We start from the raw sequence: 17,486 nt of genomic DNA, 5'->3' as shown, positions 1-17,486 counted from the left end.
CAAGTAGTACCACAGGGCTGACACTAGATGCTGGGAGTGGAGAACAGAGGGGTGGTTGCCAGTGATAACTGTTCTAAACTGAACCAAATCATCACAACGTCCTTAATAGAGAACTGTGGGATTCATGGGATCACTTTCTTCAGAAATAAATCCAAAGTGGTCAATGGTTGATAGATTCCCTGCCCAAGAGGACATTGTGAGATGAACTTCCCACTCTTCACCTTTAGTGGAAGCTCAGCCTGTGTCCATTCAGTGGGGTCACCTGGCTGGATTAGCTGGCCTCATCGCCACTGCTAATGGCACTGAAATGGAAAGATTTAACTGAAAAAAACAATCCATGTTTTTGAAATTCCAGATAATTTGTGTTGCAAGAGATTTCTATGCTCATTTTATCCAAAGTATTTGGACTGACCAATGGTTGGAAGAGAGTAGATGGGCTGACCAATGGAGATGGCAGTGTGTAGATGGACTGACCCATAAAATCAGCAGTGAGTAGATGGACTAACCAATGGTGTTGGGAGTTAGTAAGTGGACTGACCAATGGAAGGCAACAAGTAGAAGGACCAATGTAGTTGGGTTGGTAGATGAACCGGCCAATGGAGTTGGCATTGAGTAGATGAACTGACCAATGGCATTGGCATTGAGTAGATGGAATGATCAATGGCATTGGCATTGGGTAGATGGAATGATCAATAGCATTGGCATTGAGTCGATAGAATGATCAATAGCATTGGCATTGAGTAGACGGAATGATCAATGGAGATTGCAGTATGTAGATGGACTGACCAATGGAGTTAGGAATTAGTAGATGGACTGACCAATTGGAGTTAGGAATTAATACATGGACTGACCAATGGAGTTAGGAATTAGTAGATGGACTGACCAATGGAGTTAGGAATTAGTACATGGATTGACCTTGGAGTTGGCAGAGGGTAGGACTGACCGATGGAGTTATCCTTAAGTTGATGGACTGACCAATGGAATTGTCAGTGAGTAGATAGAATGACTAATGTAATTGGCAATGAGGTGAACTGACCAACAGGACGCGTTGTGAGTTGGATTGACCAATATGATTGGTGGTCTGAATGGAAAGCTCAATGTGAGTTGTGCTGATTTGCTGCTCATTGGTTTATTGGATTTTGGGCTTTTGAATGTTTATTCTTTGGGTTTGTTTGTGTTTGTCCACAGGTCGTGGTAAATGCTTCGAGGAGAAGTGTCATTGTGATGATGGATGGATGGGTTCCATGTGTGAATGTCCGATCAGTAACGCTACCTGCATCGATCCTAATGGAGTAAGCTGGAAATAACGGGAGTACCACAGATTTGGTGACGGTGAAATCGATTCTGTGTGGCAGATGGACATGGGTGAAAGTGACTTGACTTATGTTTAGTTTAGTTGAGAGATGCATCACAGAAACAGGCCCTTCGGCTCACTGGGTCCACACCGACCAGCGATCCCTGCACATTAACACGATCCTACACACACAAGGGACAATTTACACATACACCAAGCCAATTAACCTACAAACCTGTACATCTTCGGAGTGTTGGGGGAAACTGAAGATCTCTGAGAAAACCCACGCGGTCATAGGGAGAAAGTATAAACTCCGTACAGACAGCACTCGTAGTCAGGATCGAACCTGGGTCTCCGGCGCTGCATTCGCTGTAAGGCAGCAACTCTACCGCTGCACCCTACCATGTTGTTCACAAATGCAAGTTTCTTTTGAGTGAGATACAAAACACACAATTCATCGTTGCCTGTTGTATCTGTACCTTAAGAACACTATTTTCAGGTCAAGTTATGTTACAGTTGTACAACATGATGGTGAGGCCACATTTGGAGTACTATGTACATTTTTAGTCACCCTGCTACAGGAAGGATATCATTAAGCTGGAAAGAGTGCTGAGAAGATTTACAAGTTTCCAGGACCCGAGGGCCTGAGCAATTGGGAAAGGTTGTGCAAGCTCGGACTTTATTCTTTGAAGTGCAGGAGGATAAGGGGTGATCTTTCATGGTGTATAACATTTATGAGTTGAATAGATTAGAGTCAATGCACAGAATCTTTTAGGGCATCCAAGAGCCAGAAGATATAGGTTTAAAGGTGAGAGGGGGCAAGATTTAATAGGAACGTGAGGGGCAACGTTTTCACTCAGATGATTGTGTGTGTATGGAATGAGCTGCCAGAGAAGGTAGTTGAGGCAGGTAAGACGACAGCATAGACAGCATGGATAGGAAGGTCACTTGGGCAAGTACTTGGGTAGGAACGATTTTAGACAGATAGGGGCCAAATGCAGGCAAATGGGACGAGCTTAGATGGGGCATCTTGGTTTAATTGCAAGAGTCGAGATTCTGCGGACAAAAACTGCAGGCTCAAGAGAAGGATTGAGCCCCCTCTGTCCCTTACGTGGGCCCAGAGATCTTATGAAGGGAGAAGAACTGAGGCAAAATTACAGAAATAAAAGAGAGATATGCCGGGCTGCTGTTTCCATTGGTAGCCGTGTGGAATGTTTTGTCATGTGACTGAGCAGATCCTGGATCCCCCAGACATGACCCAGCCTGGAGTTAGTGCTCCCTCTGCTGCCCTTCCTGTGAATTGCCGGGAACATTCCTAACACCTTTAAGTTTAGTTTAGACCATAGGGATACAGCATGGAAACAGGCACTTTGGCCCACCGAGTCCACACCGCCCAGCGATCACCCTGTAGCACCAGCACTAACCTACACACTCGGGACAATCTACCGACAATTAACCTACAAACCTGTACGTCTTTGGAGTGTGGGAGGAAACCGGAGAAGACCCACGCGATCACAGGGAGAAGGTGCATACTCCATACAGCCAGCACCCATAGTCAGGATCAAACGGGGCATGGGGAGAAGGCAGGAACGGGGTACTGATTGAGAATGATCAGCCATGATCACATTGAATGGCGGTGCTGGCTCGAAGGGCCGAATGGCTTCCTCCTGCACCTATTGTCTATTGTCAAACCCAGGACGGTCTCTGACGCAGTAAGGCAGCAACTCTACCGCTGCGCCACCGTGTCACCCATCCTGGGATTGCTGCTGGGAGAGTTTTGGGGAGTTTCCAGCAGGCGTTGTTCAGAGGGGAGTGCTCCCTCTTCCCTTCCCCTCCCCAGCTGGCGGAGGGTTGAGGGGGGGGGGTGGCATTTCTTATCCTCCTGACCTGTATTTCCCTTACGCAGGGGCTGTGCAACAGCAAAGGGGCCTGCGAGTGTGGGCAGTGCAAGTGTGAAGATAAAAACGCGGACCCGACCTGCGGCACCAACACCTACTTGGTAAGGACAGCTGTTTGAGGCGTGAATGTTTGTGCTTCCCTCCCCTCCCCTCACCTTCCCTCACCTTCCCTCCCCTCCCCTCCCCTCCCCTCCCCTCCCCTCCCCTCCCCTCCCCTCCCCTCCCCTCCCCTTCCCTCCATATCCCCACAGAGTTTCACAGCTGCAAAGACCTACTGAGGGCAGTTTACTATTGAACCATTGAATTAGCTGAAACACTCCTGGACCTGAAAACCTGAGAGTCCCCCCACTGCCAGTCAGACAGCTGACCTACGTGAGAAAGGTAGTTTAGTTATACAGCGTGGAAACAGGCCCTTCGGCCCACTGTGTCCGCACTGACCAGCGGTCACCTGTACACCAGTTCTATCCTACACACTAGGGACAATTTACAGAAGCCAATTATCCTACAAACCTGTACATCTTTGGAGCGTGGGAGGAAACTGCAGCCCCCGGAGAAAACCCACGCGGTCCCAGACAAACTCCACACAGACAGCATCCGAGGTCAGGTTTGAAGCCGGCCCCCCCGTGCTGTGAGGCAACAACTTTACCGCTGCACCATTGTGCCGCCCCTTGCGGACATGCACACACGTGAAGCTTCCACAAGCACCAATGTGATAATGACTGGAGTTATCCACTTCTGGGGTGAGTCTGGCCTGAGCCCATCCTGATGATGGAGCCCTGCGCTTAACTCTCCTCTTTCACACCCCCCCACACAATAAGTCGCTACTTCTGCTTGTTTCCCTTTCGGTACAATAACAGCTACGTTCCCCATTGATCTGAAAGTGGGATGAAAGCACAGGTGAGGTGAATGAATTGAATGATACTTTATTATCACATGTGACATGTTACAATGAAATTCTTTGCTTTGCAGACCATACACAAAGTTAGCAAAGAGTCGCCACCTACAGGGCGCCCACAAAGTTACAAAGTGTTCAATGTGGTCCCAATGGTCCCTCTTAGTTGTTAGCGCCCCTCCCTCCCCCTCCCACGCTGGGTCCCTCTTTGTTCTCTTGGTTGCGCGTCCTTGACCAACCTCCAGCACTGACGCCTCCGGCCCTCACCGCGGACCCGTGCGACCTCCGGCCCTCACCGCGGACCCGCGCGACCTCCGACACTCACCGCGGACCCGCGCGACCTCCGGCCCTCACCGCGGACCCGCGCGACCTCCGGCCCTCACCGCGGACCCGCGCGACCTCCGGCCCTCACCGCGGACCTGTGCGACCTCCGGCCCTCACCGCGGACCCGTGCGATCTCCGGCCCTCACCGCGGACCCGTGCGATCTCCGACCCTCACCGCGGACCCGTGCGATCTCCGACCCTCACCGCGGACCCGTGCGACCTCCGACCCTCACCACGGACCCGCCCGACTCCATTATTCACCTCCAGCCAATGCTGTTTCTGTGGAGCTGGAGGTGAATATTGGGTTACTTTTCAAGGAGCAGCATTCTCCATCAGCCGAGGGCCGTGGGTTTGGGAGTTTTGCCGTGACCACACTGACCAGTCGCATGTCTGCACACTGGCCGCACTGTGTGCAGCGGGTCCAGTTTCCTTGGTCACTAGCAGACATCAGGCTTCCAGTCTCGTTCACCACTGGTTCTGGGGAAGGTCAGTTCCGGAGCAGCTCCCCACAGTACTGGACTACCAGGAGCTCTGGACAAAGCAAGGCCCCAGGTTTCCACGTGGGGCTGAGGAATATGCCGGCCCCCGTTTGTTGATGAGAAGAGCCCTCAGATAAATCTCTCTGCGCTCCAGTCCTGTCCTGTGCCTGGTTTCACTGTGGGTCCTGGATTTAAAGCCCTGTTCTCGATGGAACTGGGGTTAAATCAGGACTCTGGGCTTCCTGTAGTTCAGTAACGGGTGGTCAATGTCTGACAAGATGGGGTTGTTTCTCCTCTCTCTCCTGCAGCAACTGCTCGGGCTGTGTGAAGACACTCGGACATGTGTCCAATGCCAGGCCTGGAACACCGGCGAGAAGAAGGGGCAGAACTGCAAGCAGTGCGCCGACGTGTTCGAGTTTGTGGAAGAACTGAAGGAAGGTCAGTGACGGCTCTGTGCCCTCCACCATTAGCTTCCACATAGTAACATGTTAAATAGACGCCAGACGTCCGCAGTTCCCTCCCGGTCCCACCGACCTTCTTCAGGCAGGTTCCGACGAGCCTTCGTATGGGTTACCGGTCCCACCGATCGAGCCTTCGGGCGAGGCCCTGACGACTGGCGAACCTTCCGGGCGGGCACCGCGGCACCGGCTCCACAGGATGATATCTGCCGTGGGGCGCCAGGCGCGAGGTTGCCGAGCGCTGGCCGCAGTTGCCGAGCGTTGGCCGAGGTTGCCGAGCGCTGGCCACGTTTGCCGAGCGCTGGCCGAGGTTGCCGAGGGGTGGCCGAGGTTGCCGAGCGCTGGCCGAGGTTGCCGAGGGCTGGCCGCGGTTGCCGAGAGCTGGCTGAGGTTGCCGGCTGAAGCAGGCTCGTTGCCCTGGACTGGGCCGGAGAGCTCCAGGCCACCGCGCTGGCCGGTGAACTGATGGTTTGTTTTGTGCCGGCAGTCAAGGAGGTGACGGAGAGCTGCGAGTTCCGCGACGAGGACGATGACTGCACCTACTACTACACGGTGGAGAAACTCCCAAACGCCAACAACTCCTACGTCCAGGTGCAGAAGCAGAAAGGTGTGTGGGACCTTTTGCAGCTTTATAAACTGACCCTCTGTAGTTCAGTGCAGTGTTTGCGCTCCTAGGAGCCATTTCAATGGGACCTTTTCTCCAGGCTGTGTCTGGAAGACTGGGTGCATTATGTGGAGACTTTGAAGAGGGTACAGAAGAGATCAACCATCAAACTGCTGGATTGGAGGGGAGGGGATTAGCTGTGGGTCGTTTAATTTGGCATCTTGTTCAGCACCAACATAGTGAGCCAAAGGCCCTGTTCCTTTAGTTTTAGACATATAACATGGGAATGGGCCCTTTGGCCTATTGAGTCCATGCCAGCCACTAACACCCATTGACTAGTTCTATCCTACACACTGGGGACAATTTACAAAAACCAAATGACCTACAAACCTGCACGTCTTTGGAATATGGCAGGAAACCGGAGCACCCGGAGTAAACACACTCGGTCACTGGGAGAACGTACAAATCTGGTACAGACAACATCATAGTCAGGATTGAATCCAGTCTCTGGCAGTAAGGCAACAACTCTATCGCTGCCACTACTGTACTGTGCTATTCCTGTGTTGCGGTTTCCTCCCACATGCCAATGATGTGCTAGTTTGTAGGTTGATTGGCCTCTGCAAATTGCCCCTGGAGTGCAGGGAGTGGATGTGAAAATGGGATAACATAGAACTGATGTGAACAGACGATTGATAGTCAGTGTGGACTCAGTGGGCCGAAGGGCCTGTTTCAATGCTGTATCTTTCAGTCAATCAAAAATCCACAGTATCTTTAATCCTATTCCCTCAAGCCTATTTATTTTCCTGACATCACAAGCCTGGAGCTTATGTCAGGATTGGGTCATGGAAAAATCCCCCCCCATCACACAATCCTTGGTGAACTCTGGCCTTTGTTCCAACCATCTACCCATCAAAAAAAAAAACCCTCACCTGTTACTTTGTGCTGCCTCTGCCCTTTTCTTCTCTTCCCCCTACAGTCAGTCTTGACCTGAAACATCACCTATCCATGTTCTCCAGAGATGCTGCCTGACCCACTGAGTTACTCCAGCACTTTGTACCCCATCCAACTCCCACTTGGGACCTGAGGTGGTTAAATGTAAGGTTGTGACAGGTTTCAGCAGGCTCGGTGTGGGGAAGGCACTCCATCTCATGGGGGAATCCAGAACCAGTGGTCACTGTTTGAACATGAGGAGTCACCTATTTAAAATGGCGATGAGATTAAAGTTGCATAAACAGCGTGGAAATAGGCCCTTCGGCCCAACTTGCCCACACCAACCAACATATCCCATCGACACTAGTCCCACCTGCCTGCGTTTGGCCCATATCCCTCTAAACCTGTCCTATTCATGTACCTGTCTAAATGTTTCTTAAAGTTACGAAAGTACCTGCCTCAACTACCTCCCCCGGCAGCTTGTTCCATATACCCGCCACATTCTGTGTAAAGCTGTTATCTCTCAGGTTCTTATTAAATCTTTACGTCTCACCTTAAACCTATTGTCCTCTGGTTCTCGATTCCTCGACTCTGGCCAAGGGACTCTGTGCATTTACCCGACCTATTCCTCTCATGATTTTGAACACTTTGAGGTTTGAGGATGTTGGGAGCCTGATTCATGCTGCCAAGCACCGGCACATTTGGCTCGGGTACAAGTTCCACAGAGTACCAACTCCGTGGTCACCAGTGTCAGGCCCTCTGCTGGGCATTGCAGCTCGTACCACCCTCGACATCTTCTACCCTTCACGGTGCTGAGGTCCGACATTGAGGACAGCAGCTGATAAGCCCATCCTCCATTAACCCACTGCTCCCTGGGGCACCTCTGTCAATGCAGGGTACCCTGAGGCCTAGACTTCATTGACCCTGGCCTTGTTGTACAGTGTGTGGCCGTTCATCTCCAGCCCCTGCTCCCGGGACTCTCCGGGAGCTCTCAGAAAAGGTTTTGTTCATTGGCTGTGCCAAAGCCTTGGCCTTCGCTAGCGATGCTTGACTTGGTGGGGCGGAGAGTTATTGGGAGGAAGGTGTGGGGGATTTATTGGGAGAGGGTGGGGGGAGGTTATTTAGAAGGGAATAGATGGGGTGTTATTTGGAGGGGGTGAGTTGCTTGAAGAGGGTGGAGGGGTGAGTTATTTGGAGGGTGAGATGGGGATGTTATTTGGTGAGGGTGAAGGGGGCATTGTTTGGAGGGGGGTTTATCTGCAGGGGGAATTATTTGGACAGGGGTTATGTGGAGAGGGTGAAGGGAGAGTTATTTGGAAGAATGGATGGGAACTAAGTTGGAGGGTGGAGGAAAGACATTTGGATGGGAGTGGAAGGGTAATTATTTGGAAGGGAATGGAGGGGGCAGTATTTGTGGGGTGGAGGAGGGGTAATTATTTGGGTGGCACTGGCCGAGGGGTTTGGGGTTTACGGCCAATGTTGACATCCTGTTGCTGGTCCAAACACCAGCCGTGGGCCAGTGGGGGCAAGAGCTGCCGCTGTTCTGGGGCCCAGCCTGACGACCGGTGTTCTCTCCTTTACCAGACTGCCCTCCCGGAGGCTTTCTCTGGCTCATCCCGCTGATTATGTTCCTGATGCTGCTCCTGGGCCTGTTGTTGCTGCTGTGCTGGAAATACTGTGCCTGTTGCCGGGTGAGTGGGGCCACGTGGGAGCCAGCGATCAGGTCCCCCCCCCTCCCCTCCCCCCCCCTCCCCTCCCCCCCCCTCCTCCCCGCCCCCCCCCCCCCCCCCCCACCTCCCTCAGCCCTGGCCAAAGGAAAGGAGATCCTGCTGGAAGGAGATGAGACTATGAGAGGCGGAAAGGCACAAAATGCTGGAGTAACTCAGCGGGTCAGGCAGCGTCTCTGGAGAAAAGGAATAGGTGACTGAGAGTTAGGGGGGGAAGGGAAACGAGAAATAGACGGTGATATAGAGAGACATAGCACAAATGAATGAAAGATATGCAAAAGAGTAAGGATGATCGAGGAAAGGTGGAGCCCTCTATGGTCCATTGTTAGTTGTGGGCTAGGTGATAACGAGTTATACAGGCAATGAAACTCAACCGGACAACTGTGAAACTAGTACGATGGCTAGGGTGGGGGAGGGACGGAGAGAGAGGGGGGTGCAACAGTTACTTGAAGTTAGAGAAGTCAATATTCATACCGCTGGGTTGTAAGCAGACAGGTTGAGAGTCATTAATAGACAATAGACAATAGGTGCAGGAGTAGGCCATTTGGCCCTTCGAGCCAGCACCGCCATTCACCGTGATCATGGCTGGTCATGCACAATCAGTACCCCATTCCTGCCTTCTCCCCATAATCCCCTGACTACGCTATCATTAAGAGCTCTATCTAACTCTCTCTTGAAAGCATCCAGAGAATTGGCCTCCACTGCCTTCTGAGGCAGAGGCAGCACCTCTACCGCTGCGGCCCCGTGCCACCCGTAAAAGATATGCTCTTGAAAGAGTAAAGAAATGAAGGCTGTGGGGGAACTGGGATGAATAGAGGAGTTAAGGCCAGCATAGACCAGCCACGTGGGACTGAGGAGCTGGGTGGCTGACTCCTGCTAGTCTCGTGTTGGAGGGTCGGCCTCCACTGGGTTTTGTGGTCTCAGTCCTGTAAAGCCCCATCCTCTCGATGAATATGACCTTTAGTGAAGTGGCTGTCTTTGAAGTAATCTAAAGCCTCAGATGTACTTTTGGTGGGTGTTGCGTACCGATGTTGTGCTGGTACTGGTGCCCGTCTCTTGGCCGTCTCACGATGCCCATGTCTGTTGCAGGCCTGCTGTGTGAGGCTCCCCTGTTGTGCCATGCTGCCGTGCTGTGCTGGAGGTAACGTCTATTCACTCTTACAATTCGGGAAGAGCCTGCTTCCTCAATCGTTCAACATTTTCTTTGTCCTTTTTCTTCTCTGCCCTTGTTTATCTTTACCAAAATTCAACACTTTGTATTTATCTAAATGATCTACCTCATTGGAGACCCTCGGAATATTTTTGATTGGACTTAATCTTGCACTAAACCTTATTCATGTTATTCCCTTGATCATGTCTCTGTACACTGCGGATGGCTCGATTAGTAATCATGTTTTGGATTTCCGCTGACTGGTTAGCACGCAACAAAAGCTTTTCACCGTACCTCGGTACATGTGACGAGAAACTAAACTCAAAATCAACTCAACTCAACTCTGATTCCCTACATTTCAGCAGTTACTGCACTTCACCAGTACTTTATTATCTCCAAAGCAGTTCGAGACATCATTGGTGCAATGTGAATGGTGCTGTGTAAATAAACTCTTTGACTCTCCCTGTATATTCACTCCTTGGCTAACCCTGTATATTAGCTCCTTGGTTCTCTCTAAGGCATCAATGTGGACTCATTGAACCCATATGATTGAAGTCCATCTGTCAATGCTCCATTTAACTCTGTGCTGTCAGGTCATTTGATGCTTTGAAGTACTTTATCCAGCCCGCCATGTAAACGTACCGTTGATAGTGTTTGTCCTTGATTGAATGTGTAGGCACCCTGGTTGGGTTTAAAGAAGACCACTACATGCTCCGGCAGAGCAAGCTCACCTCTAACTCCCTGGACACGCCGATGGTGCGGACCAACAAACTCGACGGGACGGACATTGTGCGGTGGAAGGTGACAGACAACGTGCACAAGGGAGCCACTGCTCACTCCCAGCTCGTCAGCCCCAAGGACTCCGGTGGGTATCTCGGGCAAAGGGAAGGGGGCCGTCACCTTGAAGGGTGGGGAATCTTCTCTGGGGCATCTTCTCAGTTTAAGCAGCTCTGAGATTTCCACTTCCAGCAGCGGGGGCCCGAGCTTGCAGTTTTGATCTTTCAAAGAAAAAAGGATTTTGTGTTGAGATGGCTCCTAGGAGCACAGGCACTAACACTGAACTACAGATGCTCAGTTTATAAACAGCTGTTCACTGAGGCTGATTTTTAAGAGCTACCTCTGCTAGATGAACACAATCACGAGAGGAATAGATCGGGTTGACGCACAGAGTCTCTTGGCCAGAGTAGGGGAATCGAGAACCAGAGGACATTGGTTTAAGGTGAGGGGGAAAGATTTAATAGGAACCTGAGAGGTAACTTTATCACACAAAGGGTGGTGGGTGAATGGAACAAGCTGCCAGGGGAGGTAGTCGAGGCAGGGACTATCGCAACGTTTAAGAAACATTTAGACCGGTACGTGGATAGGACAGAATAGGAGGAGGGAGAGGGGGAGAAGGAGAGGGAATAGGGTAGAGGAGGAGGGGGGAAAGGGGGCAGGGATGGAGAGGGTGGGAGAGATGGGAGAGAGGGAGAGAGGGTGGAAAAGAAGAGGGCGGAGAGGTACAGGGGCAGGGGGGAGAACGTGTGGAGCGATAGGGGGAGAGGTTGGAGAGGGAGAGAGGGAGGGAGGGAGGGAGAGGGAGCGGGTAAGTAGAGGGGGAAGATGGAGGAGAGAGGGTGGAGAGAGGTGGGAGGGGGAGAGAGGGGGTGGAGAGAGAGAGAAGGTGGAGAGAGAGGAAGAGATGGAGAGAGAGGAGAAGGTGGGGAGAGGGAGGGAGGGAGAGGGAGTGGGTGAGTAGAGGGGGGAGATGGAGGAGAGAGGGTGGAGAGAGGTGGGAGGGGGAGACAGGGGGTGGAGAGAGAGAGAAGGTGGAGAGAGAGGAAGAGATGGAGAGAGAGGAGAAGGTGGGGAGAGGGAGAGGGAGATACACGCAGAGGGCTGCATTGATTCAGGAACTGCCCCATCCCCCAGTACAGGAGAGTGGGGTGGGGCTGGGGTTTTACACGTTGAGGGTTGAAGCTCCCCACGACCCTCTGACCCTTGATCTGCCTCTCTCTCCGACAGTTCTCTACAACCTGTCGCTGCGGGCAGCCCGAGTGTTCAACAACGAGCTGAACAACCCGGACTCGAGGGAGTCCGAGCAACTCCGGCTCCTGGCGGATGAAAACGTAAGCGTGCCGGGAATATTGTGGGCAAAGGGGGCGAGGTTGGAGACTGGCTCAGTGCACAGGAATGTGACGGTGTGGCCATGGCACAGACATGGTTAGGAGTGACTCAGAAACGGCAGCTCAACACTGCAGGAATGATAAAGAGGGAGGTAAAAGAAGTGGAGGAGTTGCATCATGAACCAGGGAGAACGTTATAGTGGATGAACCCCACAGAAGAGACTCGAGGGCCTGAGCTACAGGGAGAGGTTGACCAGGCTACGACTCCATTCCTTGGAGCACAGGAGGATGAGGGGTGATCTTATAGTACATAAAATCATGAGACGAATAGATCGGGTAGACACACAAAGTGTCTTGCCCAGAGTAGGAATCGAGAACCAGAGGTCATAGGTTTAAGGTGAAGGGGGAAAGATTTAATAGGAACCAGGGGGGGGGTAACTTTTTCACACAAAGGCTGGTGTGTGCATGGAATGAGCTGCCGGAGGAGGTAGTTGAGGCAAGAACTGTTGCAACGTTTAGGTAATAATTAGCCAGGTACATGGGAAAGGACAGGTTTAGAGGGATATGGGCCATACGCAGGCGGGTGGGACTGGTGTAGATGGGACATGTTGGTTGGTGTGGGCAGGTTGGGATGAAGGGCCTGTTTCCACACTGTATGACTCTCTGATTCTAAGAGAGGGCATGCTGGAGGATTCATCCAACGAGGCAATATGCGTAGAGCTCAGAAATAAGAACATTGCAATCATTCCGGGCTTGTACAACAGGCCTTCCAATAGCCAGCAGAAGACGGAAGAATAGATATGTAGACAGATTATGGAAAGGCGTAAAGGCAACAGGGTTTTTTGCAGTACATGACCTTAACTTTATTGTCACGTGTACCGAGGTAGAGTGAAAAGCTTTTGTTGCGTGCTAACGTTTTGGTTGCACGTTTTTGTTGCGCCCCCAGTCAATGTTCTCCAATATTGACTGCAACATCCTCAGTGCAAGCGCTCGGACAGGGTAGAATTTATCATGTGTATCCACGAGGGTTTCCTGAAACAGTGTGTAGATAGTCCAAGTGCGTAGAAAGGAGCTGCAGATGCCGGCATACAAGTTTGACACAAAATGCTGGAGTAACTCAGCGGGACAGGCAGCATCTCTGGAGAGAAGGAACAGGTGACGTTTCGGGTCGGAACTCTTCTTCAGACTGAAAGATGGAGAAGGCCGGAACAAAACAGGGCTGGCTACAGATGACATCAGGAAGGGTGGAGTCCAGAGTGGGTGCAGAGGAGAGGCAGGGTAGTGATGTGGGTGGTGACTCGGGGAGGGTGACCCATACTGAGGAATGTGGGGACAGGTGCACACGCATTGGCAATCCTTTGTTCAATGTTCTCGATGACCCACTGACCCAGGCGTGTCTTTATCGTTACAGCTCAATGAAATGTATAAACATATTCCAGGGGCTCAGACTGTCCAGAAAACTAAATTCAGGTAAGGATGTCCCCAGTGTCGCCCATCTGTGACACCTCTCTCAGCCTCTCCTTCACCCTCTCACGTGCTTTCTCTCTCTCTCTCTCTCTCTCTCCGTCAGTTTCTCTCCTGCGTCCCTCTCATCTCATTCGCTCCACTTTGCTCTCTCTTTATCACTTGCTTTTGCTCAATCTCACTTTCTCTTCTCTTGTCCCCTGTCTCTCACCCTCTACTGCCTCTCTCACACTTCTCTCCCTCTCTTACTCTCTATCTGCCTCACGCAGATGCCCCCTCCTGAATGGCGCCCCCCGTCTTGCGCCATCTTGCCCTCTCTCTTTCTCCGTCCCCATTATCTTTGCCCCTCTGCACCTCCATCGTCAGCAAACTCTTCTCGCCTCTGTCCTCCATTTCTCTCGTTCGCCTGTGCACACCCCCCTCCTGCTTTCTCGTTGCCTGGTCTCTCGTTTTCACTTTGCTCTCCCCCACCTCTCTCCCCTCAACGCTTCCATGTCTCTCCTTCCTCGTCCCTGCTGTATATATTCCCCCTCTTCCCCTCCCCCCCCTTCACTGTGCCTTCCCTTTGCTCACCCCTCTCCCACCTCCTCTTCCAATTACTTTTTATTTAAGCTTTCATTCCTCCTTTCTAACTTCCCCTTTCTCTTCCTGTCTCAGTATCTCTCTACTTAACTCCTGCCACCTATTTTCCGCCCTCTTTCCTTGTCTGCCTCCTGCATTCTGCTCTCTCTTTAGTCCTCTCCTGTCTCTCTCCCTTTCTCCCTCTCTCCTTCCACTCTTGTCCTTCCTCTACCCCATACCCACCTCCCTCAAAGAAACAGAAACTTAGAATATAGGTGCAGGAGGAGGCTGTTTCTTTTCATTCTGTCTCTAATGTCGGTGGTTTGTCCAAAGCTGTATCATTGACAATTAAGAACTTAACTGCCTCTTGCTAAATATCATTTTTCTTTTGTTTTAGGAATCAGCCACATTCAGGAAAGAGGTGGGTGATTTTGTGACCTAGCCCTCCAGCAGCTTCCATGATATCTGTGCTCTCGAGCTACCTGTAATCGCCAGTCTCTGTACACCATCCTGCACTGCCCTTCCCAATCCATCCCTCCAGCCTTCTCTGCAGGGGAGGTTTATTTCAAACCATCTTCAGACATTTGTATCTTAATTTCCTCGTCTCAAGTTGATTTTCTGTTTAATCCTTCCCCATTGGCACATCCAGACGTTTAGTGCCTCTTGGACAGAAGGAACAGCAGATAGACACAAAATGCTGCAAAAAAACTCAGCGGGTCAAGCAGCATCTCTAGAGAGAAGGAATAGGTGATGTTTCGGGGCGAGACCCTTCATCAGACGGATGCTGGTTTTCAAAAAGAGACACAAAGTGCTGGAGTAACTCAGCGGGTCAGGCAGCATGTCAGGAGAACATGGTTAGGTGGCGTTTTGGGCCTGGAGTGATTGGAGTTGGGGGACAAAGCTGGAAGAGAGATGCAAGCAGGACAAAGTTATAGGTGGATACATGTGAGGGGGGTTTTGAATTGGCAGATGGGTGGACAAAGACCAAGGATGAAAAGATAAAAAGAGTGAGGTAAGGAAATAAAGGTAGAAAGGGTGCAAAATGTGAAGCCAGAGGAAAGGAATATAGGTGGAAAAGGACATGGGGTTGGGGGTGGGGTGGGGGGAGGAAAGGGAGAAATGGGTGTCCATCCAGATGGGGGCACTGGGAAGGGAGGGGGAAATTGGGAGAGGGGGGGAAGGGGAGGAGTGTTTGTAGGTTAGTTACCTAAAGTTGGAGAATTTTAGAACTGCTTTCTCAATTTGCAGCACTAACCTGTAGACTTTAGAGGCACAGTACAGAAACAGGCCCTTCGGCCCACCCGAGCCCGCCCCAGCCAGTGACAATAGCACTATCCTACACACTAGGGAACATTTTACTGAAGCCAATTAACCCACAAACCTGCACTTCTTTGGAGTGTGGGAGCAAACCGGAGTACCCGGAGAAAGGGAGAACGTGCAAACTCCATACAGAGAGCATCCATAGTCACGATCAAACACGGGTATCTTGCGCTGTAGGGCAGTAACTCTACAGCTGCTTCAAGGCGCCGTAGGTAGTTAAGGCAGGTACTATCGCAACATTTAAGGAACATTTAGACGGGAACATGGATAGGACAGGTTTAGAGGGATAGGGGTTAAATGCAGGCAGGTGGGACTGGTGTAGATGGGACATGTAATTCAGTGTGAGCCAGTTGGACTGAAGGGCTTGTTTCCACGCTGTATGACACTGTGTCTCTATGAAAGCATTTCGCATTTTGAAACTTTTCCCTTTAGCCTTCTCTGCCAACGGAAAGCAGCCCAGGCTTTTATCGTGAGTGGGAAGGAACTGCAGATGCTGGTTTACACCAAAGATAGACTCAAAGTGCTCAGCGGGTCAGGCAGCGTCTCTGGAGAAAAGGGATGGGTGACATTTTGGGTGGGGACCCTTCCTCCGACAGGAGAAGGCTTTTCCCGTGTTCCCACGGAGCGGCAGGACGGGTTTGGTAACGTGCGTGCTTCTCCGTCCCAGGTCGAACCTGACCATCATTGACACTCAGCTGCAGGCGCCCCGCTCAGCAGAGCCGGAGATCGTGAAGCTAACCGAACACCAGGTCACCATGGGAGCCTTCAACGATCTGAAAGTGGTCCCGGGTTATTACACAGTGGCGTCTGATCGAGGTGAGCGGGCACCAGGTAGTGAGTCTTCCCGCTCTGTCCGCACAGGCAGCAGGGTGTTGGTGGTGGGCTGCATCTAATTAATCACATGGGGTTGGGGTCACTGATATGAAGTGGATCTCTTGGGATTGGAGTTGAATTAGGGGGTGGGATTTTTGTTCTCGACCTATCTCCATAATCTCCTCCAGCGAGGAAATCCTCTCAAATATCTGCTCCCCTTCACTTCTGTTTCTGACTCATCTGTCCCCCACAGATCTACTTACACTTTATTCTGTCTTAAAACTGTTACAATTTGTTTCGTTGGGTTGGTGTTGTTTAAATTAATACTGACTAGCTAATTAAATTATTGCATCAATAGACAATAGACAATAGGTGCAGGAGTAGGCCATTCAGCCCTTCGAGCCGGCACCGCCATTCAATGCGATCATGGCTGATCACTCTCAATCAGTACCCCGTTCCTGCCTTCTCCCCATACCCCCTCACTCCGCTATCCTTAAGAGCTCTCTCTTGAAAGCATCCAATGAACTGGCCTCCACTGCCTTCTGTGGCAGAGAATTCCACACCTTCACCACTCTCTGACTGAAAAAGTTCTTCCTCATCTCCGTTCTAAATGGCCTACCCCTTATTCTTAAACTGTGGCCCCTTGTTCTGGACTCCCCCAACATTGGGAACATGTTTCCTGCCTCTAATGTGTCCAATCCCCTAATTATCTTATATGTTTCAATAAGATCCCCCCTCATCCTTCTAAATTCCAGTGTATACAAGCCCAATCGCTCCAGCCTTTCAACATACGACAGTCCCGCCATTCCGGGAATTAACCTAGTGAACCTACGCTGCACGCCCTCCATAGCAAGAATATCCTTCCTCAAATTTGGAGACCAAAACTGCACACAGTACTCCAGGTGCGGTCTCACCAGGGCCCGGTACAACTGTAGAAGGACATCGTATGGGAGGCGCATTCCCAATCTCGTTGTACCCCTGTACAATGACAATAAAGATATATTGTATTGTATTGTATCGTAGTGACGGTTCAGAAGCCGAGGATCTGACCTCTCACCCCCAAGAACTGTCTTCATGCCTTTCCTGCTTTGAGGTTCTCTTTACCTTCTACTTCTGTGGCTCCATTTCAAATTGGGTTTAATTGTCTCCTGTGGATCAATGTGAGATGTCCAAATTGTATTGCTGGATCGCCAGGGCTAGTGTGTTAGTGTGGGATGGAGCTATCTGGATTGTGTGAGAGTGGGTCATCATCGATTGTGTGAGCGGATTACTATGGATTTATGAGTAGATCACCATGGGTTGAATGACAATAGTCAATAGACAATAGGTGCAGGAGGAGGCCATTCGGCCCTTCGAGCCAGCACCGCCATTCAATGTGATCATGGCTGCTCATTCTCAATCAGTACCCCGTTCCTGCCTTCTCCCCATACCCCCTGTCTCCCGCTATCCTAAAGAGCTCTATCCAGC

At 51.1% G+C, this 17,486-nt stretch overlaps 1 protein-coding gene across 1 annotated transcript in view; it reads left to right on the top strand.

The window, feature by feature from the left end:
- Nucleotides 1-17,486, top strand: part of itgb4 (integrin, beta 4) — a 97,195-nt gene that overhangs the window by 42,558 nt on the left and 37,151 nt on the right. The window contains exons 14-24 of the mRNA XM_078401862.1: nt 1,189-1,292; nt 3,201-3,293; nt 5,196-5,325; nt 5,833-5,952; nt 8,464-8,570; nt 9,696-9,747; nt 10,433-10,621; nt 11,761-11,864; nt 13,273-13,331; nt 14,284-14,307; nt 15,874-16,022. Coding sequence (XP_078257988.1) covers nt 1,189-1,292; nt 3,201-3,293; nt 5,196-5,325; nt 5,833-5,952; nt 8,464-8,570; nt 9,696-9,747; nt 10,433-10,621; nt 11,761-11,864; nt 13,273-13,331; nt 14,284-14,307; nt 15,874-16,022 — 1,131 coding nt within the window. The remainder of the gene's footprint in view (nt 1-1,188; nt 1,293-3,200; nt 3,294-5,195; nt 5,326-5,832; nt 5,953-8,463; nt 8,571-9,695; nt 9,748-10,432; nt 10,622-11,760; nt 11,865-13,272; nt 13,332-14,283; nt 14,308-15,873; nt 16,023-17,486) is intronic.

Source organism: Rhinoraja longicauda, chromosome 6, assembly GCF_053455715.1.
Source record: "Rhinoraja longicauda isolate Sanriku21f chromosome 6, sRhiLon1.1, whole genome shotgun sequence".
In the NCBI taxonomy this organism is placed as follows: domain Eukaryota; kingdom Metazoa; phylum Chordata; class Chondrichthyes; order Rajiformes; family Arhynchobatidae; genus Rhinoraja; species Rhinoraja longicauda.
Note: the sequence above shows the minus strand (reverse complement) of the source record. Positions and strands in the feature narration are given on the sequence as shown.